Source organism: Meles meles, chromosome 17, assembly GCF_922984935.1.
Source record: "Meles meles chromosome 17, mMelMel3.1 paternal haplotype, whole genome shotgun sequence".
NCBI lineage: Eukaryota > Metazoa > Chordata > Mammalia > Carnivora > Mustelidae > Meles > Meles meles.
The window spans coordinates 37,263,926-37,289,637 of NC_060082.1; the positions used below are offsets into that span (position 1 = coordinate 37,263,926).

Consider the following 25,712-nt stretch of genomic DNA (forward strand, 5'->3'; position numbering starts at 1 on the left):
TAGGGTGACCGACCAGGAAGCAGCATGATCCCTTGGCACAAAGGCAAGCTGTGGTCCATGCCCCACCACTCTCCCATACCCCAGTTCTGGCATCAGCCCACCCCCATGAGCACACAGTAAGGGTACACCTGTGCGCATGTGCACACACAGGCAACGCAGGATAGCAGAGAGCTCCGTAAGCCCAGTATGACAACAGCAGTTGTCCCGAACAAAGGTTGCTTAGAATGTGTGTTTATGAGGATAATTGCCACCACTTTACACGGAGCGCAACAACTTTGTTGTTAGCACAACTGTTTGTCAGACATGTCACATGGAAAGTGGAACAGCTGTAACTGTAAGTGACAGATTGATGAAAAATGGCTGATTTCCAAGGCACCTGGTGCCCTGAGCCTGTATTGTAATCTTGTTCTTAAATTAAAACAACAGCAACAACAAGCATACAAAACTTTCTATTGCAGGAACTGTCGGCTTGTGAAAATGGACAGAGAATTTTCAGGGTGGTGGTGAGTCAGGGCCTCAGGCTGGCCGTCTGTGTTCTCAAGACCATACGACCGCAGGTGGGCTCCACAGGAAGACCCAGCTTCTAATTCAGAGGGGCCTGGGTCCAAAGCCTGTCTCTCCCGCTTACCAGCCCCATGTTCTTGGGAAGGAAGTTACCTTTACTGAGTCCATTTCCTTACAAGCTGGAGATAATAATCTCTAAGCACAGAGTGGTTCTGAGCAGCAGAATCCATGTATGGAGCACTCGTCACAGCACCTGGCACATAACAAGTGTTTGGGAAATGGGGTTATAGTGAAGCAGGCTTGCCTACCTAAACGTCACACTTGGTTGCATAATGCAGAGGTGACTGCCTGTGTACTATTACACTTTTTAAAAAAAGAAATGGAAATATCATAAAGATCTGAGAAGGTAGAGAAAAAAGGTGATAATAATCGTTTGAGGTTTTCCTTGGAGATTATACCCAGGAAGTCATGCTCTCCATAAAAGAATGGTTTTGGAAAAAACAAATTTCATATCTTCTTTTTTTTAAGATTTTATTTATTTATTTGAAAGTGAGAGAGAGTGAGCGCATGTGTACTTGCATGCATGAGTGGGGATGAGGCAGGGGGAGAGAGACAAGCAGACCCCACTGACGTGGGGCTCGATCCCATGACCCATGCAGTCACGACTTGAGCCTAAATCAAGAGTTAAGACACTCAACCGACTGAGCCACCCAGCCACCTGCGCTTATCTTTATTATTTGCCACCCAGAACCATTCTCTTTCTTCTTTTCTTCCAAGTAAAAAGTTGCAAATAATTTGCCTCATATCTGAAAGCCTTGAAGACCCCATGACATGGGGCCCGCTTCCTAACTGACCACTTTCAGCAAATTTCCTGCAATGCATATAATGAAGTATTTAGATTAACAAAATGTCTCCTCTCCCCTTCTTAGAGGCAGAAATTGGGCCTAGAGCACAGCACATATGGCTGCTTATCTCATGCCCCATGGATCACAAAAATGCTGTAAGCACTACCTAGAAAACTAGTGCTGTTAAGGCTGAAATTGTTCTAGAAGAGCGAAAGTCTTAAATCCTTCTACACAACATGAGAAAGCACCTCAAGTTCTAATTAAGCTAAAGCAATTAGCCACCCACAGATACTTAACGCTGTTTCCCATGGACAGGTAATCATCTCTATTAAGACCCATTTGAAAGTAAGAAGCAAAACCCAAAGCTCCATCAGCACACACTTCCCACAAATCAATTACACCTAGACACATGCAGTGACTACTCAGAGCCGAGCTCTGTGCCTTGCAGAGAGAGCTCGCATGAAGACCCACATCAGACATGATGAGCTGGTTACAGAAAAGGAGGAGGCAAGCAGCCAATGGGCCAACTGGGGGGTCATAAAGCCCATTTGCAGAAGGGGATGCTGGATCCCTGGGAGGTTGGACAAAGTAAGGCAAACTGACACCTTAGGTTTCCTGATCTTGGAATTCCCTGGTTAATTTAACAATTGATGTCAACTCCACTCTGAGGGAGCACAAGGAACAGAATAGTCTCTGGCTGCTGTAACCAGAGCCCAGCTTCATTATGTGTGACCAGACTCCTGTCCACACTTGAGGCTTCATGGGAGGACTGTCCTCGCCCATGTTGCCATTTGTTGTTGAAGTACCAACAGGGTGCACTTGGCGGGTTCAAACTGAGTCCAAGCCATTCGAATGCATATACTTTCCTCAGCCCAGTAAGGTCTACTTCTCCCAAGGATTCCCTCCAGTGAAGAGTTCTCAATGGTTTCTAGGCCAAGGTTGTTCCCAGACCCACCACTAGCAACAGCTACACAACGGTCGATGGGTAAGTGACAGATTTAAGCAGCTTCCTAAGAACTAAGGTTGTTTTTGTTTTTCAGTCCAGTCAAGTTAATCCAATAACCCGTTAACTTCTCAACTGAACAGGAACCCTTTTATCCTGTGTAGGTTTTGGGGGCGGGGTTTGTTTTTTGGATTTGGGAAATTTCTTAATCACCAAGTAGACATCAAAAATGGGGGAGACAAACCATGAATGACTGTGGACTCTGAGAAACAAACTGAGGGTTTTGGAGAGGAGGAGGGTGGGGGGTTGGGTGAGCCTGATGGTGGGTATTAAGGAGGGCACGTATTGCATGGGGCACTGGGTGTGGTATAAAAACAATGAATTTTGGAATACACAAAAAAAATTAAATTAAATTTTTAAAAATGCAAGAAAAATAGAAAATGCAATAAAAATATTCCTAGGAGCCACATTTAAAAAATAAAAAAGAAACATGAAATTAATTACAATATCTTACTTAACCCACTATATAAAGATATTATTATTTCATCATGTAATCAGTATAAAAGATAATTAATGAGATAGCTCACATTTTTTTCATACATGCTTTTTCTGGTACCACATGGGGCTGTGGAGGTCTAGAGCTATGTTCAATTTGACACAGAAAGACTCACAGTTCACTGTTCTATGAGCAAGCAGGTTACCAAGTTGTATATATAACATGATCTTATTCTAACTTTATAAAAACCTGTGTCTATGTGGAAAGTAATCTGTAAGGGAGAGGCCAAAGGTAATAATAGTTATCTCTGATAGGCAGAATTATAGTTGGTCTCGATTTTACACTTCATGCTCTTTTGCATTTTCTAAATTTCTTTGCAGTAAACACCTTGCAGCAATGCTTTATCAGGAAAACCATAAACTCATATTTTAAAAGAAAAGCCTTCCTTATTTTATTACATTGATCCTGATCCTGATCCTGCTAGCACTGTACCCTATTTCCAGCCAATGGAAGAGACCTCCAAACAGTGTGCCTCCTGCCCATCCCCCACCCAGTCCCAGCAACTGTCATACTTACAGCCAATCATCATGATGGCCACTGCAAAGATCTTCTCGATGTCTGTGGATGGGGCAATGTTGCCAAAGCCCACGCTGGTAAGGCTGGTCATAGTGAAATACAACGAGGAGATGTAGACAGAATTCTTGCTGGGGCCACCTTCCCACTTCCCTGAGCCAGACCCGTTAAACTGGTAAGGGGTGCCAATGTCCATCGCCAGTTGGTAGAGCCAGCTGTTGTTGCGGATGGTCTTGGTGTCTTCATCAAAGATCTCGTAGTCCCCAATGCTGTACCAAATGCAGGCCATCCAGTGAGCAGCTAGCCCAAACACACACACCAGCAAGACCAGCACGGCAGCTCCATACTCAATGTAGTGGTCCAGCTTACGGGCCACTCGCCCCAGACGAAGCAGCCGAACGACCTTCAGTGAGCTAAATAAGCTGCTGATGCCCTGGGAGAAGAGGAGCAGAGCATTAGGGCCAAGAACCAAAAATACTACTACTCCTTGCCTCCTCCCCACCTGGGCTATTTGCTTCAGCATAGTGTATTTCCACAAGATGCAAGGTATGCAACCCTTTAAAAAAATATTTTAAAATAAGTCACAATATGGAGAAATGCTCATACATATTTGTATAGTTATGTGCAATACAACTAGAATTTTATTCCAAGATACATGAAAGGGAGATTTCTATTTGCTTTTTTCTACTTCCATTAAAAGGCAGATAACAAAACAAAACAAACAAGACAAAATTAGAACTTTATTTCTAATTTATTCTAATTATTGTGATAAGTATACAAATATATGTGAGCATTTTTCATGTCGTTACTATTTTAAAACAATTTTAAGGGTTATGTAATATTTCATACTAAGTAATATGAAATATTTTAAGAGTTGTATGGTATTTATTTCATATTGTATAGTATTTCATTCTAATTATACTATACATAATATGCAAGTATTATGTGTTCAAAAAATGGCTAGGAAACACATGGAGAGAAATGTAAAACATTGATAGTGGTTACCACTGCATTGTCAAGTTACAGAATTACAGGAAATTTTTTGTTATATTTGTATATATTTTTGTTACACTTGAATAGATTTATTTAATTTCTATAATTGAAATTATTACTTTTACAGTTAGAAAAATATATATATTTAAAAACAAACACAGTTTTTTTAAAAAAAAAAGATAAAAACGGACTAAAGAAACAGCTGAGAAAATAAAGAACTAAAGTTCTGTTTTCTCAGGAAAGTTGTAAATTCTTTGAAGCTACATCACTCCTGTCAAGCCAGGGATTATACCATCAGACACCATACATTAAACATAATCAGTCAAGGAATCTCAGAGCTAGAAGGAAGCTTCTGATTTTAGCTGGTCAAGCCTCCGGCCACCCTGCAGACCCTCCCAGGGCAATAGCGGTACAGAAAAGAACATCAGAGTAGAAATCTGGAAAACAGGGTTTGAGATCCAAGTAAACCTCTAACTTACTATATAAGTTTGGGCAATTCAATTGTCCGTCTCATCTAGATAATGAGGGAAGTGGACTAGAGGAAATGCTAACATCACAGAAGTCAGTGCATTCAGAACCACAAAATTCCTATTCCAAAGTGATTCCGAAGTGTAGGGAAGGGAGATTTCCATTAGTTGTTCCTACATCAATTAACAAGCAAACAAACAAGCACAAAAACAGAAATACTTCTTGGCACCATAACTTCGGTCTCCTTCACACCCAGCAATAATCCAATGGCAGGATGATGCCCTTCACCAACCAGAATCAATCTCTTTACACTATTCTAAACACTGGAGAGCTTCCAGGTCACTGCCCATGTCTCTTGTCCCCCATTCCCTTAATAAGAACCCCCAAGGGTCAGTTATGTTACAGACAGAAGGAAAATGTGTACATACTTTCTAACAAGCCTATGCCAGAGACGCATCAAAAGTGCTTCCTCTTTCTGGGTACCCAGCTAAACTACATCTCCCAGCCTCTTCCCATCTGGGTGGGTCTCTGAGACCCTTCTCAGCAATGGCTATGAGGCGAAATGTGTGTCATTTCTAAGCCAACGCAGTTAAAAGTGAATGTGCTTTCTCTTCCCCTTGGCATGCCTTCCAGATGAGTCTAGTGAGATCCTGAGGCCAAGTATTAAAGACGGGGACATAGAGCATGAAAGAAGCCTGGGTCTCTGAAAGATTATGTGGATGGAACACCCTGTCCCCACCAATCAATGTGAATCATATTATGATGTGAAAGAACACTAAAACCACTGAAATAAGCCACTGAAAATTCAGGGAATATTTGGTGGAATAGCCATTATTAGCCTTTCCTGACATGTGAACGCACAGACCATATGTAGCATAGCCTTGTCAATAAAGACCACAGATCATACAAATGGCTAACAGACACATAAAAAATGCTCATCATCACTAGCCATCATGGAAATACAAATCAAAACCCCAAGGAGATACCACCTTACACTGGTTAGAATGGTAAAAATTAACAAGGCAGGAAACAACAAATGTTGGAGAGGATATGAAGAAAGGAGAACCCTCTTACACTGTTGGTGGGAATGTAAGTTGATGCAGCCACTCTGGAAAACAGTATGGAGGTTCCTCAAGATGTTAAGAATAGAGCTACCCTATGCCCCAGCAACTACACTACTAGGTATTTACCCCAAAGATACAGATGTAGTGAAAAGAAGGGCCACGTTCATAGCAGTGATATCCACAATCACCAAACTGTGGAAAGAGCCGAGATGCCCTTCAACAGGACATGAATGGGATAAAGAAAATGTGGTCGATATACACAATGGAATATTACTCAGCTGTCAGAAAGGATGAATACCCACCATTGGCATCGACATGGATGGAACTGGAGGGGATTATGTTAAGTGAAGGAACTCAAGCAGAGAAAGACAATTATATGGCTTCACTCATACATGGAACATAAACAATAGCATGCAGAACAGGGGAAGGTAGGGAAATCCAAACGGGGAGAAGTCAGAGAGGGAGATGAATCACAAGAGGCTATGGACCCCAAGAAACAATGTGGGGTTTTCAGAGGAGAGGAATGTGGGAGGAGGGGGTAACAGGGTCATGGCTATTGAGAAGGGCACCTGCTGTGATGAGCACTGGGTGTTAACTAATGAATCACTGAACACCACATCAAAAACTAATTATGTACTCTACAGTGGCTAACTGAAAATAATTTTTTTAAAAAGACCACAGATCAGGCTACCACACAAATTATTTTTGTTAAAGTGAGGGTGGGGGAGGTGGGATTTATTGCACCTTTTAAAAAATAAAACAGCGGCACCTGGGTGGCTCAGTGGGTTAAAGCCTCTGCCTTCGGCTCAGGCCCGCATCGGGTTCTCTGCTCAGGCGGGAGCCTGCTTCCCTCTCTCTCTCTGCCGGCCTCTCTGTCTACTTGTGATCTCTGTCTGTCAAATAAATAAATAAAATCTTTAAAAAAAATAAAACAAATAAATAACAGTTTTGTAGCCATAAAACTTAGAACAGAAATAATCACTTCTTGGGGTGCCTGGGTGGCTCATTGGGTTAGGCCTCTGCCTTCGGCTTGGGTCATGATCTTGGGGTCCTGGGATCGAGCCCCACATTGGGCTCTCTGCTCAGCGGAGAGCCTGCTTCCCCCTCCCCCTGCCTGCCTCTCTGCCTACTTGTGATCTCTGTCTTCGAAATAAATAAATAAAAATCTTAAAAAAAAAAAAAGAAAGAAAGAAAGAATCACTTTTTGTCCAACATACACAAGCAAATAAATAATAGTGGATTCTTCGAGGCCAATGGACTACATCCCCAGGGTCAGCTTATCCAAACTGCTCACTTTGATGAAGTCCAGTATGGACTTGGCATGTCCAGTACTCCTCTCCTGTGTCCCTTTTCCCTCCATATGTTTTTCTTTAAAACCTGCCATGCAGGAAATGCTAAGAAACCCCCTCCCCCATATTAAGGTGCTAAAGACTGATGAGGGTAAATGGATATCCTCTCTCCAGAAGGTTATCTGCATTTCAACAGAGAAACCAACCTCCAATAGTGGAATTAAAAGTACCCACAGCCTGGGTGAAGCAGATATTTTGGGAGGCAAAGGAGCCTTTCTGGTGACTCAGAAATCAAACACATGTAAGCAACCACCTACTCTCCACCTGCTCATAAGGAGGTTCCTGAGATCATCTTTCAAAGCAGTTCTACTCTGAAGCAGAACTTATTACCCAGGGCAAAACTGCCTTGTCATTTTTCCTCACTCATATTTAATTCAAAGCAACATTTAAGGAAAACCTACTACATACTCCTGTGCTAATGCCACAGGAGGAGATTAAAATGATGCTGGGAGCGCCTAGGTGGTTGGGTGGGTTAAAGCCTCTGCCTTCAGCTCAGGTCATGATCCCAGAGTCCTGGGATCGAGCCCTGCATCGGGCTCTCTGCTCTGTGGAGAGCCTGCTTCCTCCTCTCTCTCTGCCTACTTGTAATCTCTGTCTGTCAAATAAATAAATAAAATCTTTAAAAAAATAAAATAAAATAAAATGATGCTGTCCTTGTCTTCTTGTTCACTGTTGTGGCACCAGTGCCTGGCGTGGGGAAGAATCTTGATAGGAAGAAAGAGAGAGGAAGCAAGAGCGTCATAACCAGGGAAAGAGGCAAGATATTAGTGAGAGATACTTCTACCTAATGGTCATAGAACGTGACTGCTGAGAGGGAGCGCAGATGTCATCTAGTCCAGCCCTCTGAGTCCAGTGATGCCTTCCAGGAGCTCCATCCAGCTTCCTCTTGAACTCCCCCTTAACCACGACATCTCTAAGACCCCATTCTAGCAATCATTCATGAACATGAGTCACTGGGCCCCCATTACCTTTCTTATCTTTCTCTGTTCCACTTGCACTTCATCCCTCCTTCCCTTTCCATCGCCTCCCAATGGCCACTCAACACATGCAACCATGACCACAGTCCTGCTGTCCTCCAGCCATACACTCCAGATGTCTGGAGCATCTCGCACGGGGGATGCACACTTGCACCTCTGTGCTTGCTCAGACGAGACCCTCAACCCAGAAGGCCCAGCCTCCCCTCTCTACCAGCTAGTACACCGTTATCCTTCAGGTCTGCCACTACCTCTACCCTAAAGCCTTTCATGACTACCCAGGAGTCACAACCAATCACTCACCCCTCGATGTGTCCATGGTAATCTGTGTCCATCACCAACTGAACACACTGCTTTGCACTACAGTTTTCCCAACTACAGTAGGTGCTACATCTTCCTGAAGACAGAAGCCATTTGCTATTCATTTGAGAAGCCTCCTGTATTGAGTTAAGCAGTGTCCCCTCTAAATTCATGTCTTTCTCAGAACCTCAGAATGTGACCTTATTTAGAAATGGGGTTGTTGTGGGTATGATTAGTTAAGATGGGGTCATACTTAATCCAGTATGACTAATGTCCTTATAAAAAGAGAAGAGCCAGACACAGAGAGAAAACCAGGTGTTCTCTACACCCGCCGAGATTGAAGTGGTGTCTCTTCAAGCCAAGGAACGCCAAGGATTGCCAGCAAGAGCAGAAGCTAAGACAAAGTCATGGAACAGATTCTCTTCTAGAGCCTTCAGGGAGCACATGGCCCTACTGACACTCTGACTTTGCATTTCTAGCTTCCAGAACTGTGAGAAAATAAATTTCTATTCTATTAAGCCATCCAGTTTGGGGTAATTTGTCATAGCTGCCCTGGAAAACTAATATACCTACACAGGATCTAAAGCCAGCAACTTCTTAGAAAGGGTCTGAAACATTTTCTAAACAGAACTGAAAGTATGGATTATTAGAGAATTCTTTCTCATTTCAAGAAGCCTCTGGAACAACATAAAATAAGCACTTCCTCACTGTGTTATTTATCTGTGTACACTGATACTCTATGACACAGTTTTATATAAGTTCTCTCCTATTGCACTAATAGCTGTAATTCTTGCTACTTAAAATCATTTCAAGTTATTAATTTGCATTTTTTCTTATTTGCCTGAAGTTCAGTAGATGAGATAAATAAACAGAATACTCCGAAGTTTTTTTTTTTTTTTTTATTTTAGTATGCTAAAAACATGACAGCACCATATGGTAGAGAACCACCATTTCCCCAGGGACTTCTGGTATCAGAAAACCTATCTCACATTCCAAATTGTCCCAGAAAGTTCTTTATCACAACCTTAAAATGATGAAGAACCAAAGCTTTCGAGATGAATCAATGTGGATGAAGGGATGGTGTAGTGCTGGTTAGCCTCACCCCTGAGGCCGACAAGTGTGACTGCAGGGAAGCCGTTCTAGATTCTCAGTCACCTCAGCTGCAGTAATACTGACTCCATTCAAATACCAATCCACATTCAGATTCATGTTTATGTTAGCTATCAAGTTTTACCCATTCATCTGGACTACACATTAATCATTTCCTTAACTTGGACTATACCTTACTTTCTCGGTTAGCCCAATTCATCAGGTTTTGGTTCATATTTTTTTTTTCTGTCATATACATGGAGAGAACACTGTCACAGACTAAGGACAATGTGCTAATGAAAAAAAACCATTCAGTCTTTCAGGTCCTTGAATAGTTCAACCTCACATGACTCCTCTTCGCCGACATTCTCCTGCAACTAAAGGTCTCCTTCACATGCTTCCCTGTGAGGCCGTTAGAACCCATCTTCACATGTCAAGAAATTCCCAGCCTCAACATCCTCCTGGATTGTTCCCACCATCTTCTTGCATTAGCTGAAGCCAGTTCTCCCTGAGCACTCTGCTTTTCCCCCTGCTTCTCCCATACACCCTAGAGTTAGGAGCAGGGAGTTTTCAATCTCCACACTTTTTTCCAAAAAAGAGCTGGTTGGCACTCAAACAAACAAACAAACAAAAAAACCTTTCTTTAAGATTCATGCCATCCAGCAAAAAAAAAACCTCCTCATTATGGCCATCTGATTATTGACGGCTAACATCTGCTTAATGCTTACAAATATGTCAAAATTTAACTAATCCTTCACTAATTATCCCACTTATCAACTTCTTCCTTTCATCCTTTAAAATCTTTGCACCTGACTTTCCAGCCCATTTTCTTCTATCAGCATGGGAACATTCAACATCCATGGGGAAAACTCAATCAACACTCCTGCCTCTCTATTCCCAGTGACCTTAACTCCCTCTCCATTTCCTGAGTTTGGTCATCATTGGAAACCACTCCCTCTCTGCCATCTTACACACCAACATTTGACACAATAATTACATGCTTCCATTTCTCCACTCTCTCCTCTACCCCCACCCAACCCAATCTACTCTTTGGCTTCTTTTTTTTTCTTTAATTTTTTTTTTATAATGTTATGTTAGTCACCATATAGTACCTCATTAGTTTTTGATGTAGTGGCTTCTTTTTGATGTATTTTCTTTTCCAACCATTGACTCTCCGGATTTCACTTCCTTTCCCATCAAACCATACTCTGCTCCATCACTTCCAGTACTCTCTCCTTACCAACCAACAACCTGTCTCCTCGCCCTCCTGCCAAACTCAGCACTACATGGGATCCAAATTGAGAGCAGGGACCCAGCTCTCAATTCCATTCTCAGGTGGGTCCCTGGATGCTTCTCACCCATCCCTTTTCTCTTCCTTGAACAATGCTTTCTCTCCTTCACAGCGATAGATATTCCAAATCTTCACTACTCTTTTCAGGATCCCACCTGACCTGTGCCATTCTCATTCTCAGCCAACATTACCTCCTAACTCACAGAGAAAGTAGAGGTCGTTAGTATCAACTCTCCCTCTATATCCCACCTCCACAAATACAAGTATATGCATTTGCACAATTCTTCCACCCGTTCACGGACATCACTCCATCACTATCCACCCTCCTTTCTCTTCTCTGCCTATGTCTTCAAACCTCCCTCTCAGGGACTAATTTCTCTTAGACTATAATCGCACTGCTATTTCAAGATCTATGCAACTTTCCAGATATATCAATTCCCTTCCTCTTCCTAATATTCCTTCCTGAAACCATAACCGGCACATAATGGCTCAATTTCCTCATTTCCCATTCATATCTCAACCCACTGCATTCAGATGTCCATTCCCACCACTCCCCAGAATCTACTATCTTGAAGGTCACCAATTGCTACACCTTCAGCATTTGATACCTGCAATGGACATTTAACATCCTTCAAGACCACACTGCATGAAAACGGTCTTTCTACATGTGAGAAATCACCACCCTACAGAGTAGAACTTGTTTTCCACCCCAGAAGCTGAAGATAACCATGAATCTTTCTCCAACCCTCGCTGCAGCTAACGTGTGAGCACATGACCTAGAACCCACCATCAGAGACACACACCCCAACACTGCAGAGCATCTACTGGAGAAACTGAGCAGGATCCTTTTTGCAAGAGCATGGCCGCATCACCTAGTTCACACAGGCAGCAGGTAGTTGTTCCAAAATCGGTGCCCAGGCTCCACTGATCGTGGCATCAACCCTGCACACGTCCAGGAGCAGCAGTGGCTTGTTTACAGGACTAGTTTGCAATATGATCTTGCCAAAAAGCCTCCAAATATTTTCTTTGTCTTTCCAAACCTTCTCCAAGTACCTAATGCCCTTTTAATAAACTTTTTCTTTCTGATAGTTGACAAACTCGAACACTAACATGTGGCATGCACTGTCCTCCTTTGGTTCCCACAATAACTCTTTCTAATTATTCCTGATTAGATATTTAATATTAGATATTTAATGATTTTTTAACAGGGCATTGTTTTTGGCCTTTTTCTTTTCTCCATATATCCCTTTCCTTGTCATCTACATCCATTAATGTGGCTGCATCCACCATATCTATAAATTAATAACCTACAAATTCATCTATCCAAACTAGACATTTCTCCCAACTTTAAGACTCCTATGAGCTTGACAGTGGCCTATCCCATGAGTTCCTGAGTTTGGCACATGTAACCTTCAGCCCATCTCCTACTGCCCAGTGTGGAAATGTGCTCCAGGTCTACAGTCTTCCAAGTAAAAAACTGGGTGTCATCATCTCAGTTGGCTACACAAACTTTTCTTAATAGGGTGTTCTTTTTAGAAAGTGAAAATAAGGTGTATCAGTATTCCAATGCCTAATTTTGCTGCCATTTAGATAAAAACAGAAAACAAGCAAATTTTCTTGTCTATGCATATAATATCTCTAGAAGTATAAATAAGATACTAAAACACTGACTGTCCCAGGGAGAGAGATTCTTTACTGTATCTACCCTTTTGAATATTGTTTTTTGTGAATTATTTTTTTTCCAAATTTAAAAAAAAATCAAGTTACAAATAAAAGTTTAAAAATGTGACACAATCCTGCTTAGAACCACTCAGTGGCTCCCATTGCCTTCTAGATAAAATTCCATTCCTTTAGCAAACAAAATCCTTTGCAATTTGGTCCCCAACAGCCTCGTCTCTCACTACCTCTCTCCCAGGCATCTTCTGCTTTTGTTATATCAAATCACTTGTGGTTCAACAATCACTCTGTGTCTGTATGCCTTTGCATATGCTGTTCCCTCTGCCTCAAAACACTATTTCCCTGGTTGTCTGCCTGGAAAATCCTTACCCATCCTTAAAAACATTTCTCAACACCCCAATGGTGGGAAAAGTCACATATCCTCAGCAAGTATACAAGCATTTTGCCTTTTAAAATAAGTAGTAGAGGGGATGCCTGGGTAGCTCAGTTGATGAAGTGTCTGTCTCTGGCTCAGGTCATGATCAGGGGTCCTGGGATTGATTCCCGCATTGGGTCCTTGCTCAGCAGTAGCCTGCTTCTCCCTCTCCCTCTGCCCTTCCTCCCTGCTTGTGCTCTCTCTTTCTGACAAATAAATAAAATCTTTTTTTAAAAATAGGGGCACCTGGGTGGCTCAGTGGGTTAAAGCCTCTGCCTTCGGCTCAGGTCATGATCTCAGGGTCCTGGGATCGAGCCCCACATCCAGCTCTCTGCTCAGCAGGGAGCCAGCTTCCTCCTCTCTCTCTGCCTGCTTCTCTGCCTACTTGTGATCTCTGTCTGTCAAATAAATCAGTAAAATCTTTTAATTTTAAAAATTAAATAAAATAAAGTAATATTAGAGTGGGAGCCACCTGGGTGGCTCACTCAGTTAAGTGTCCAGCTCTTGACTACAACTGAGGTCATGATCTCAGAGTCATGAGATCAAGCCCCACGTCAGGCTCCCTGCCAGCATGGGGCCTGCTTAAGATTCTCTGCCTCTCTCTCTGCCCCTCCTCCACTGTTCTCTCTCTCTCTCTAAATTAAAAATAATAATAATAATAATAAATAAAATGAAGTAAGTATTAGTAAGTATCACAGTGAATTCAAACTTACTCCAATAATAGTACTACTCTCCTATCTGAATTTCAATCTGCTTTCTTAACGTGTAGAGAAAGGAGTGTAGTTATGGTAGCACCCTCAAAATTGTGACTCAGAGGTCACACACAGAAACAGAATTTCTCTGTGTGGCTGTGATGCTTAATTTTATGTCTCAACATGACTGGGACACAGGGTGTCCACACATTTGGCTAAACATTATTCTGGGTGTGTCTGGGAGGATGTTTTTGGATTGAGATTAACAACTGAATCCACAGACTGAATAGAACAGATTGCGGTGGCTAGTGTGGCTGAGCCTCTTCCAATCCACCAGCGGCCTGAATAAAACAGAAAGGCGAGTAAGGAAGAATTCACACTCTCCGCCTGACTATTTTCAAGCAGGGACCTTGGTCTCCCGCACTCAGATTAGAACTTACGCCACCACCTCTCCTGGGTCTCTAGCTTGAAGGTGGCAGATAATGGGACTTCTCACCCTCCATAATTATTGGCAGTGTTAATGGAAGAAAGGCCAAGAATGGCAAACCCAAGACTCAACACAGAGTCATCTCTCTGTGATGTCTCTCCCTGATACCCACAAAGTTCAAAATGCCCTCCCGATTCCCATGACTGGTCCTTGATTCATTCTTTCTACAAACACTTATGGAGCACTTTAATATGGGGCACGCATGATTTCCAGCACTGATGACAGATCAGTGGCAAACCAGACCAAAATCCTCATTCTTCTGGAACTTTCTTTTAATTGGGAAAGATAGACAATAAATAGGATAAGTAAAATCAATGGTATGAGACAAAAAGATGAAAAATTAAGCAGCAAAATGAATATAAAAAGTAACAGGAAGAGCATTAAACAGGGTTGTGAAGGAAAACATCCCTGAGATCTTGGCATTTAAGTAAAAGCCCAGTGGAGATGAGAACATGGACTCAAGAGTATCTAAAAGAAGCATGTTGGAGACCCAGCAATCAGCAAGTACAAATGTCCTGAGGCAGGAATGTCACAATGTTTTTATATTAGGCTGACACAGCCCCTTGAGTTCACAAAATGCACCTTTAGTAAGAGTAATAATTAGCATTTGTTGAGTACTAAGGACTTTACAAGTATTACCTCGCTTAATCCTCTTAACTTTGGGAGGTAAATATATTATACACCCAACCCTCAGATAAACTGATGTTTTCATTTGTCCAGTATCACACAGGTAGAAAGTAGTGGACCTAGAATTTGAACCCTGATCAACTGACTCCCCAGTGTACGCCCTTAACTCCTTGCTCTAATTCTCCACCATTAAAGTTCCAGCTCCTTTCCATTGCTCAATACATGTTTATTGAATGGAAACCTACACTGATGCTCACAAGGAGAACTTGTGATCGCTGCAAATAGTGGTCTGGCATGAGGACTTACTACTTTATTAACAGAGCTTGGTTTGTATGCAGTCTTTAAAACAGAGATGGCTTCAAGAATAAAAGTTCTGAGGGCACCTGAGTGGCTCAGTGGGTTAAACCCTCTGCCTTCAGCTCAGGTCATGATCCTGGAGTCCTGGGATCGAGCCCCACATCGGGCTCCCTGCTCGGAAGTGAGCCTGCTTCCCTGCCTCTCTCTCTGCCTGCCTCTCTGCCTACTTGTGATCTCTATCTGTCAAATAAATAATAAATAAAATCTTTAAAAAAAAAAAAAAAAAAAAAAGAATAAAAGTTCTGGGGCACCTGGGTGGCTCAGTGGGTTAAAGCCTCTGGCTTCGGCTCCGGTCCTGATCCCAGGGTCCTGGGATCCAGCCCCGCGTCGGGCTCTCTGCTCAGCAGGGAGCCTGCTTCCCTTCCTCTCTCTCTCTGCCTGCCTCTCTGTCTACTTGTGATCTCTGTCAAATAAATAAATATAATCTTAAAATAAATAAATAAATAAAAGTTCCATGATGATCTCACCACTCTGAGAACTACAGATCCATTTCAACTACCTAATGCAATAAATTGGCTTACCAGATCTTATTGGAAGTTATTCACTGAAGTTTAAGCACAATTGGCTTCCCTTCCATTGTTTCCACATTTTACTTTCAGTTTATTGATTTCAATGCCATGATCATTTCCTGAAAACCTAGTGCAGGAAGACACAGCCTAGAGCTACCAGACGTACAAAAATAAACACGCAGTGCCCTGCCCTCGCGATGCCTACAATCAGGCCACAGAGAAAACACAGCCTGCCAGTAACAGGAGCAGCAGCAAACAGAAGTCAGCTGCCACCATTAAGGCTGAATTCCCACAAGGCCAGGGGCTGTACATAAAGGGAACTGTTTTCTACCTCACTTAACAGGTCTGTTGACCATATTCAGGAGGAGGATGCGGTTACCGAGTTTAAGGGGGGCTTCCTAACCAGGAACAGGATAGCCTGCAACCCTGCCTTTGTTTAATCTGGTAATGTATCCAATGGACACATCTGCAGACACCACAGAAAACAATCACTGAAGGAAGTTTAGAGCCATCCACTTTCCTTCTGTTGACAATTCAAACCTTGAAATAAACCATGTATTCAGTTGCAATATTAAAGCCTCAGGCTTTTTCTCTTTCTGGAGACACCAAAAATTGAAATCTATCCCTGACCAAATAAAATCCAGGGTCTACAGAATAGAGAATCTGGTTTTGTCAAGCCGCATCTTTGTCTTTCACAGAATCCTCATCTTAGTTTCCTTTCTTCCACGGAAGTGAAATTAATCTAAATCACCTAGATTGTATGTTCTCTCATACCCAAAGAAACAATAAATACATTTTGTGCTTACAGCTATAACATTTCTGCAGAATTAGCTATGTCCTTAATTTGCTTTAAACTAATCTGACAGTCTGCTATAGGTGAAAATCCCAGTGAGTTTCGTGAGGGCTGTGTACATAAGACTTTTCAGCACTGGGGCCCAAGGAAGGCTTTAGTCCACTTATCACTGCTTGGCCAGAGCTCTTGGTACCGAGCAGGGCTGACATTATTAAAGTCTCACCTTGCTAAGAAGCATGTGAGCACGCAGCTCAGACCTTCTAACCACATGTGGTAACACTTTCTATTTAATGATGAGGGAGGTGGAGATCCATCCCTACGCAGCCTAATTTGGCTTTAAAAAAACACACTCCCAGGGTGCCTGGGTGGCTCAGTGGGTTAAAGCCTCTGCCTTAGGCTCTGGTCATGATCCCAGGGTCCTGGGATCAAGCCCTGCATTAGGTTTTCTGCTCAGCAGGGAGCCTGCTTCCCCCCACCCCTCTGCCTGCCTCTCTGCCTACTTGTGATCTCTGTCAAGTAAATAAATAAAATCTTAAAAAAAAAAACAACCACCATACTCCCTCTATCCTCAGACACGATCCACTTTCAGCCTCACTGTCACCCAAAATTAAGCTTCCAGTCAGAAGGTGAAGCCCCCAGATGCTATACAGGAGCCCCCAAATGTGTTGTCTCAGGACAAGCACCAAGAATCTGTGGTGTGGCCGTGAGGCCTCCACAGGGGTGGTGAGGAGGAAAAGCTCTACCAGCTGGTTTGGTTGTGTGAAGAGTTCCCCAGAAGGCGCCTGGGTGGCTCAGTCATTAAGCATCCCAGGTCCTGGGATCAAGCCCCTCATCAGGCTCCTTGCTCAGCAGAAAGATTGCTTCTCCCTCTCCAACCTTCCCTGCTTGTATTTCTTCTCTTGCTGTGTCTCTCTCTGTCAAATAAATAATATGATCTTTAAAATAATATAATCTTAAAATCTTAATTAAAAAAAAAAAAAAAAAAGAGTTCCCCAGAATCTGGGGAGCCTGGTATAGTGAGCTGCAGGCCAGTAGCCCAGCATCCTGGGTTGTACCTGTGAGAGCCGGGGTGGGTGCAAAGTATTCCCAGTGCTCAAGGACTAGGTCAAGGCACTGGAAAAACAAATATCCGGGGGCAGAGCGGTCTCAGGACAAGAGCTGAGACAAGCCACAGGGCATACTTCTGGCAGACCACGGAGGACATCATACAGGGTCCCTGGAGCAAGCTGTAGGGGTGGGCTTAGCCTCAGGACATGGTGTGTGACTGACACAGTGAGTACTGAGAAAGGGACAGAGAGAAACAAGACTCTTGGGCAGACTGAGTGACCGCAACTTAAGGGACCAGTAGGTTAAAGGCAATAAGGAGCCCCTTCAGCTAGAAGTATCAGGGCGTCGCCTCTAATATTATTCATAGCTTTAACTCTGCCTCCTCTTCACAAATAGATTTAAAGCCCTCAAGGGCACTTGTTTCTTAAGCCTCAGCAGTGAACAGTGACCGGACGGCTAATCATTCTAGACTCTCATTCCGTGAGGCAACCGATATACACAGAGTTCTATTCTCCTGCCATCTGGCCTTCTGAAGATAAGTCTCTGCAGGAAGGTTCTAAGGAAAAGTTATGGCTCCTTTAAGAGGCTTCTGGTAGGGGCGCCTGGGTGGCTCAGTGGGTTAAAGCCTCTGCCTTCGGCTCAGGTCATGATCCCAGGGTCCTGGGATCGAGCCCTACATCGGGCTCTCTGCTCAGCGGGGAGCCTGCTTCCTCCTCTCTCTCTGCCTGCCTCTCTGACTACTTGTGATCTGTCTGTCAAATAAATAAATAAAATCTTTAAAAAAAAAAAAGGAAGAAAAGAAACCTCAAAAAAAAAAAAAAAAAGAGGTTTCTGGTAAATATAGAGTTCTAAACTTTCCAGAAGCTGACGGAAGTAAGAATAGTCACCATTTTGTGTGGTTAAATAATCAGTAGCGGGGCACCTGGGTGGCTCAGTGGGTTAAAGCCTCTGCCTTCAGCTCAGATCATGATCCCAGGGTCCCAGAATCAAGCCCTGCATCAGGTTCTCTGCTCAGTGGGGAGCTTGCTTCCCCCTCTCTCTGTCTGCTTATCTGCCTACTTATGATCTCTCTCTCTGTGTGTCAAATAAATAAATAAATAATCTTAATAAAAATAATTTTTTAAAATAATCAGTAGCTACAACATTTGACACTGAGAGAAGCCACAGAGAAAAGAAATAGTCTTCTCCTTAGGGAGAAAAAAAAAAAAAAAAAAAGGTCACCATGAGAAGTCCCACGCACACCCAAAGCCACAGTGTGCATCTCAGGCTCCGAACCAGGCCTTTGACTCTGGTACGTTTCTTACTATGTCTGTGACCCTACTTGGCCACCGAACCTCTCTGAGCTTCACTTCCTCACCTGTCAAGTGGGGAAAATGCACCTACCAGGGTTAATGTTCACAAAAGTATGTTATTTGGGAGGGGTCACCTCAGTCTTCTTCAGCCGAGATAGAGAGAGAGAGAGAGTCAGAGTCACAAAGGGGAGAAACTGTTTGCCCTCAGTAAAAAGAAGAGAAAAGATATGAAATGTCAGAAAGAAGTCACCTCCATGTGAGGATGAATTAAGAGGGAAAATAATGGCCCCTCCCTGAAAAGTTGAGAACAACCAGTGAAGGACATTTGGCCAAGCTTGCCATGTGAGGGGAAGGAGAATAGGCAGGGGGGGGCCTTGTGCCTCAGGACACACAGAGCCCCAGGCTCACCTGACAAGGATACCTGTGAATATAACAGAATACAATCTATAAATCTAGGTATTTATACTTCTAAACTCAATTTAAAAGATCTAGCACTCTCTACCATGATCAGAAATTATGAAAATTACAAACATGCCACTTACAAGTTTATTTTACTGGAAAAGTTAGATGCAAACCTAGACCTGTCAGCCACATCCCACTAAGTGACAGGAAACAATCACAGCCGTTAAGTTACTAAGCACTTGCAACAGGGCACAGAATCCTAACTCTTAGACTTCTCTGCATCAACCTGCTTAACTCCTCTTAACGATTCTAAGGGATAAATAATACAATTCTCTCCATTTTTTTGAAGTGTTTGGGTTTTTTATGAACTAACTGATGGACAAGCAGCCATGGAAGATGATGTATGCTGACTGCAATCAGAATTTTAAAAACAAGTTACACACAACTAATGAATCATTGAACGCCATGTCAAAAACTTATGATGTGCTATATGCTGCCTAACCGGACATAACAAAAAGTAAAAATTAAATAAATAAAACTGCTTAAGACTGATGGAAAAATTTGTTTATCAATTAATTAAATACAAGCAACACAATCAAACTCTTCCATGGCTGTTCCAAAGACGTAAACCTACTATTCTCCTCCACTCACTCAGAAGTCCTCTGCCAAAGCCAGGTTGACCATAGTAGGAGAGACTGATGGTTCCCAGCTTCTCTTCAAGCAGTGAGTAGGCTGGGTGTCTATACTGCAAGCAGCAGAATGAAAAAGTGAGAAACAAAAGCAGTGCTAGGATAAAGACATGATGTTCCTTCCACTGCCTAAAGATTAATGCCTGCAAAAAGCTTGGACTTGACCCTGCTGCATTTGGACAGACTACGGATTCTGGACTCTTACAAGGTGACCTGTACACAGGCAGGATAGCATCCGAGGACTACCCACGGCAGCCCCTTGTGTGCATTCACCAGGACTCCAACCCTGTGGGTTTCCCACATATAACAGGTTTAGTGACAGCAAGCTGGCTTCAGTTCTTGTGATCAGTTCAGTGATTATGCAAATCACTTCACCTCAGATGTGAAACAAAATGGGCATTTAGAGATTCCCAAAATCCTCAGTCCCACCGCAGATGAGGCCTCCAAGAACCAGGAGGGGTAAGAGGCTGACCCAAAGGCCAGGGCCCAAGGTGTGACCGCTTCCGAGGGCTTACAATTCCACCTGACTCACTGCACTATGAGGCTATAGCAAATTAATTCATGGGGACAACTTTCATGGAGTTAAAAATCAAAAGATCTACAAATGAATGCTGCTGGCAGTGGTGGTATTACGCACAAATGATTATTTTAAAGACATGATGCCTTTACAGACAGTAATTTAAATCCCCTCCTGGTGGTACCAGGACACAATCCCATATTTGTACAGAACAGAGCTCTCAACTATAAAGCCCTCCAGGCAAGCAGACAGAGCTGCAGTTCCCCAGACCACAAAGCAGATGGCCAAAGGAGGCTGCCAAGGGGTGGGACTGTGGAACGGCCCAGATGTCAATAGAGGGCTGAGGACATGAGCCTCGGCTCAGGAGTCCTGGCATCACAGAACTCTGGGTCAGAAGGTGACCCCAGGGATCACGGTGCTGCTACTGTTACTGTCTTCAGGGTTTGTCCACGTTATAACAGGTGTCAGAATTTCAATCTTTCTTATGGATGAATAATATACCATTGTGCATAATACTCTACTTTTTTTCCAGTTTTATCGAGACATAATTGATATTCAGCACTGATTTTACAGCACTGTATAAGTCAAATCAGCATGATACTTTGGTATCATGACCACAATAAGTTTAGTTAATATCCATTATCTTATATAGATTAAAAAAATTTTTTTGACTTGTGATACAAACTCTTAGCATTTACTCCCTTAGCAACTTTCCTGTCCATCATATACAGTAATGTTAGAATCCTAGCACTTACTCTCTTATTACTAGAAGTCTGTGCCTTTGACCACTTCCCACCCATTTCCCCTCTCCCCACGCCCACCTCTGTAACCACAAATCTGATCTCTTTTTCAATGAGTTTGGGTTTTTACACCTTTTTTAAAATTCCACATGTAAGCGATATCAGAAAATACTTATTTTTCTCTACCTGACTTATTTGACTTATCACAATGCCCAAGATCCATCTGTGTTGTCACAAGTGACAAGGTACCCTGTTCTTTTTTTTAAAATATTTTATTTATTTATTTGACAGAGAGAGATCACAAGTAGGCAGAGAGGCAGGCAGAGAGAGAGGAGGAAGCAGGCTCCCCACTGAGCAGAGAGCCCGATATGGGGCTCGATCCCAGGATACTGAGACCATGACCTGAGCTCAACCTACTGAGCCACCCAGGTGCCCCTCCCTGTTCTTTTTATAGCTGAATCTCTGGACACTAAGGTTGTTTCCATGTCTTGAGTGTCATAAACAATGCTGCTATGATCATGGGTGCAGGTTATCTTTCCAAGTTAGTATTTTCATTTCCTCTAGATATACAGCCAGGAGAGAATCATATTCCATATTATGGAATCATAAGGTAGTTCTATTTTTAATTTTTTGAGGAATCTCCATACTGCTTTCCATAGTGTCCACCAGTTTTATACCACCTTCTGATTACCCATTCCCCCACGGATGGACACTTGAGACGTTTCCACTGAGCCACGGTGAATAATGTTGGTACAAATCAGTGCACAAATATCTGTTTTGAGTCCCCAAGCTTTGCAACAGTTTTGAAAGATATTTATTTGAGAGAGAGAGAGAGACAGAGCATTCGAGCAGGGGGAGGAGCAGAGGGAGAGGGACAAGTGGACTCCATGCTGAGCACAGAGTCTGATGAGGGGCTCAATCCCACGACCCTGAGCCAAAATCAAGAGTCAGACGCTCAACTGACTGAGCCACCCAGGCACCCCAAGGTTGCAATAGTTGAAAAACTTTCTTGTTTTTAACAAATATTTGCACAGCATTGAGCACGTGCCAGGCACTCATGTTATACACATGAGCTCATTTAATTCTCATGACTCCTATAAGGTAGGAACCACGATTATTCCCCATTTTACAGAGGAGAAACTGAGGCATAGAGGGGTTAAGTAACCTGCACCAGATTACAAAGTGAGCTAAGTTGTCCTAGCTGGATACAAACCAGGCCGTCTGGCTCAGGATCACTAGGAAGGCAGGACAGGGACAAGAAGATCAACAGTTACATACCAAATGGGCCTTCCGATAACTTCCACTCAGAAGGAAAGCCAAAGTCCTCACAGTGTTCACGAGGCCCATATATCCTGCACTGCTTGCTCTCTCTCCTACTTCAGGACATATCCAACCTCATTTCCTACCATTTCCCACTCCTTCCCTCCCTCCCCCTAAGCCATTCAGAACTTTTGTTGTTCCTCAAGCATGTTGGAAAGGCACACATCTCAGAGTTTCCGCACCTGCTTTCCCTCTGCCCAGGACTCCAGTACCCCAACATCCCTAATATCCCTCATTCTCCAGGGGCTGTTTCCCCAATGCTACCCTCTCAAAAAGGCTTTCTCTGACCCCCCCAGCAAAATCACAATGCCTAACCTAAAAGACCCACCATCTCTACCTTCCCTATTTCATTTTTCTTTGGAGCATTTATCAGGTTTAACATATGGGAGGCTTTACCTTTTGTTTGTTGACTGTCCCATAAACCCCAAGCTGAAGTGCACCTTGTACCCTCAGCACCTAGAACACTGGAGCAGACCCTCTATAATGACTCATTGAATGGATGAATACTGAGCATCCACCCGGCACTTAACAGTTTACAAAGCTCTTCCATGAGCATGATCCCACTTGTTCATAACATAACTGAAAATGTCTTGGTTCAATCGTAATCACGAAGGCCAGGCTTTCCATGTCTCACCTGTCTGGGAACACATTTCTGGTGCCCTGAGGTGTGGACTGCACTTCCCGGAGGGGGGGGTTGTTAGGGAACCCCAGGCCAGAAAATAGCCAGAGGATACCCAGTCTGGTCCGGGAAGCCTGGAAGCACCCCAGCCTGCCTCGGGCAAGGGCAAAAAGCCTTGCTGGTCCCTAGCAAAAGTCAGGAGGCAACATGGTGTCTCCGAATCAGAAATCCTTCTCAAAGGCTTCATTCTGGGACAAAACTAGGGCACGGTTTTGTGAGGCAGAGAAACGCTGAGACACTCCTGGTTTTAGAAACTCCTGTATTACTTATCCAGCTTCAGATACAAAAACAAATTGTGCCACTTTCTTGGCAGCATCAGCCACAGCCCGAAGACAGATCTCACAATAAACAGGGAGCAGTGTGTCCCCAGATTTGTGTCTTATACTCCACCTTGACTCTTCCCATTCACCTGTCCCAAACTTCTACTTACAGACTATAAAAACCAGCTCAAGCAATATCTCTTCAAAGAAACCTGGTCTGCAGTGGCCTCTTCCTCCACCTCACCCAACCTACCCTGACTCAAGAATTAATCTCTTCTCACTGAATTCCTCATTTTGTACCATTATTATTACATTCATCGTACCCTACCTTTGACAAAGTTTTTGCTGTGTATCTTGATCTCTTACTACATACAGAATCCCTTTCTAAGCAAAAGAACGTGATTCTTACTCCTCGATATGTCCCTGGCATCCAATGAAGTCCTAGCACATACCAGGCACATAGTAATTGATTCCAGAATGAACAAACAAATGATCAGCTATTGACAAGAACATGACAAGCTTTGGCTAACACTCCACCCTTATCCCCAGACTTAGATTTCTCTAAGAACCACCGCTCCAGGACTCACTGACTGAATGTGACCCACATGTTTCTGTCATCTTACACTTTTTTCATCAAATTACTCTCCTACACAAAACCCATCTGTTGGTATTGTAAACTGACTGCCTCTTTGAGAATATAATACCCTCAAATCTAAAAAGAATCTTCAAAGAGGGGCACCTGATGGCTCAGTGGGTTAAGCCTCAGCCTTTGGCTCAGGTCATGATCTCAGGGTCCTGGGATGGAGCCCCACATCAGGCTCTCCGCTCAGCGGGGAGCCTCCTTCCCCCTCTCTCTCTGCTTGCCTCTCTGCCTACTTGTGATCTCTCTCTCTATTAAATAAATGAATAAAATCTTTAAAAAGAGAGAGAGAGAGAGAGAGAGAATCTTCAAAGATTCATGTCCCCTTTGTCCAGCAATCCTTTTACAGGACCTTAACAGTTTGGAAAAAAATCTAAAAGAGGGGTGCCTGGCCAGCTCAGTTGGTAGGACATGTGATTCTTGATCTAAGGGTTGTTGAGTTCAAGCCCCATGTTCAGTGTGGAAATTGCTTAAAAATAAAATCTTAAAAAAAAAAAAATCTAGGGGTACCTGGGTGGCTCAGTTGGTTAGGCATCTGCCTTCTGCTCAGGGCATGATCCCGGGTCCTGGTTTCAAGTCCCACATCAGGCTCCCTGCTCAGCAGGAAGTCGTTTTCTCCCTCTCCTTCTGCCCCTACCCCTGCTTGTGCTCTCTCGCTCGTGTTTTCTCGCTCATTCTCTCTCATAAAGAAAGAAAGAAAGAAAATCTTTTTTAAAAAAAAGTCTAAAAGGCAGGGGAAAGGAGTCAAGACGGCAGAGAAGTAGCAGGCTGAGATGACATTAGGAAACAGGAGATCAGCTAGAGAGCTTATCAAACCACTCCGAACACCTACAAATCCAACAGGAGATGGAAGAAAAGAAGGGCAGCAAATGGAAACAGAAAATCGACCACTTTCCGAAAGGCAGGACCTTCGGAGAAGTGAATCCAAAGCTACCGGAAGATAGACCATGGGGGGAGGGGCCGGCTCCCGGCAAGCGGCGGAGCAATGGAGCACAAAATCATAACTTTTAAAAGTCTGCTCCACTGAGGGTCATCGCTCCAGAGGATAAACAGGGGTGAAGCCCACTTGGAGACAGCAGGTCCCGTGCAGTCACAGAAGGATCGGGGGTGTCTGAGTGTCACAGAGCTCACAGGAATTAGAGGGGGTAAGCCAGCTACAGAGACAGAGCCGAGGAGCAAGCTCTAAACTCCGGGCTACCTTATTGTGATCTGTGGCACAGGTCACTACTCTGTGAGCGGGGACCCCACAAGACCCAAGGAGACTCCCTGGAAGAGCACAGGTATCTGCGGGGTTTGGAGGCTCCAGGCGAGGCTGTGTGCCAAAGACAGAGACGCTTGGTCACAGGCTGGGTGAGCTCAGAGCGCAGTCCGAATCCAGGGAGACGGGAGTGATTGAGCACTTTTTTCTGAGGGCGCACTGAGGAGTGAGGCCCTGAGCTCTCGGCTCCTCCGGGCCAGAGACTGGGAGGCCGCCGTTTTCATTCCCGTTCTCCGGAACCCTACAGAAAGCGTTCAGAGAACAAAAGCTCCCGAAAGCGAACCTGCACAGTTTACTTAGCGTGGCGCCTGGTAAGAATGGTACAATTCCGCCTCGGGCAAATACACTTGAGAATCATTACAACAGGCCCCTCCCCAAAGACACTTGAGGATCATTACAACAGGCCCCTCCCCAAGATCAGC

General features: G+C 43.6%; 1 protein-coding gene across 2 annotated transcripts in view; it reads right to left on the bottom strand.

Moving 5' to 3' along the window:
* Positions 1 to 25,712, bottom strand: part of KCNH1 (potassium voltage-gated channel subfamily H member 1) — a 388,389-nt gene that overhangs the window by 221,531 nt on the left and 141,146 nt on the right. For both annotated transcript variants that reach the window (XM_045983592.1, XM_045983593.1), the window contains exon 7: positions 3,365 to 3,794. In XM_045983592.1, coding sequence (XP_045839548.1) covers positions 3,365 to 3,794 — 430 coding nt within the window. The remainder of the gene's footprint in view (positions 1 to 3,364; positions 3,795 to 25,712) is intronic.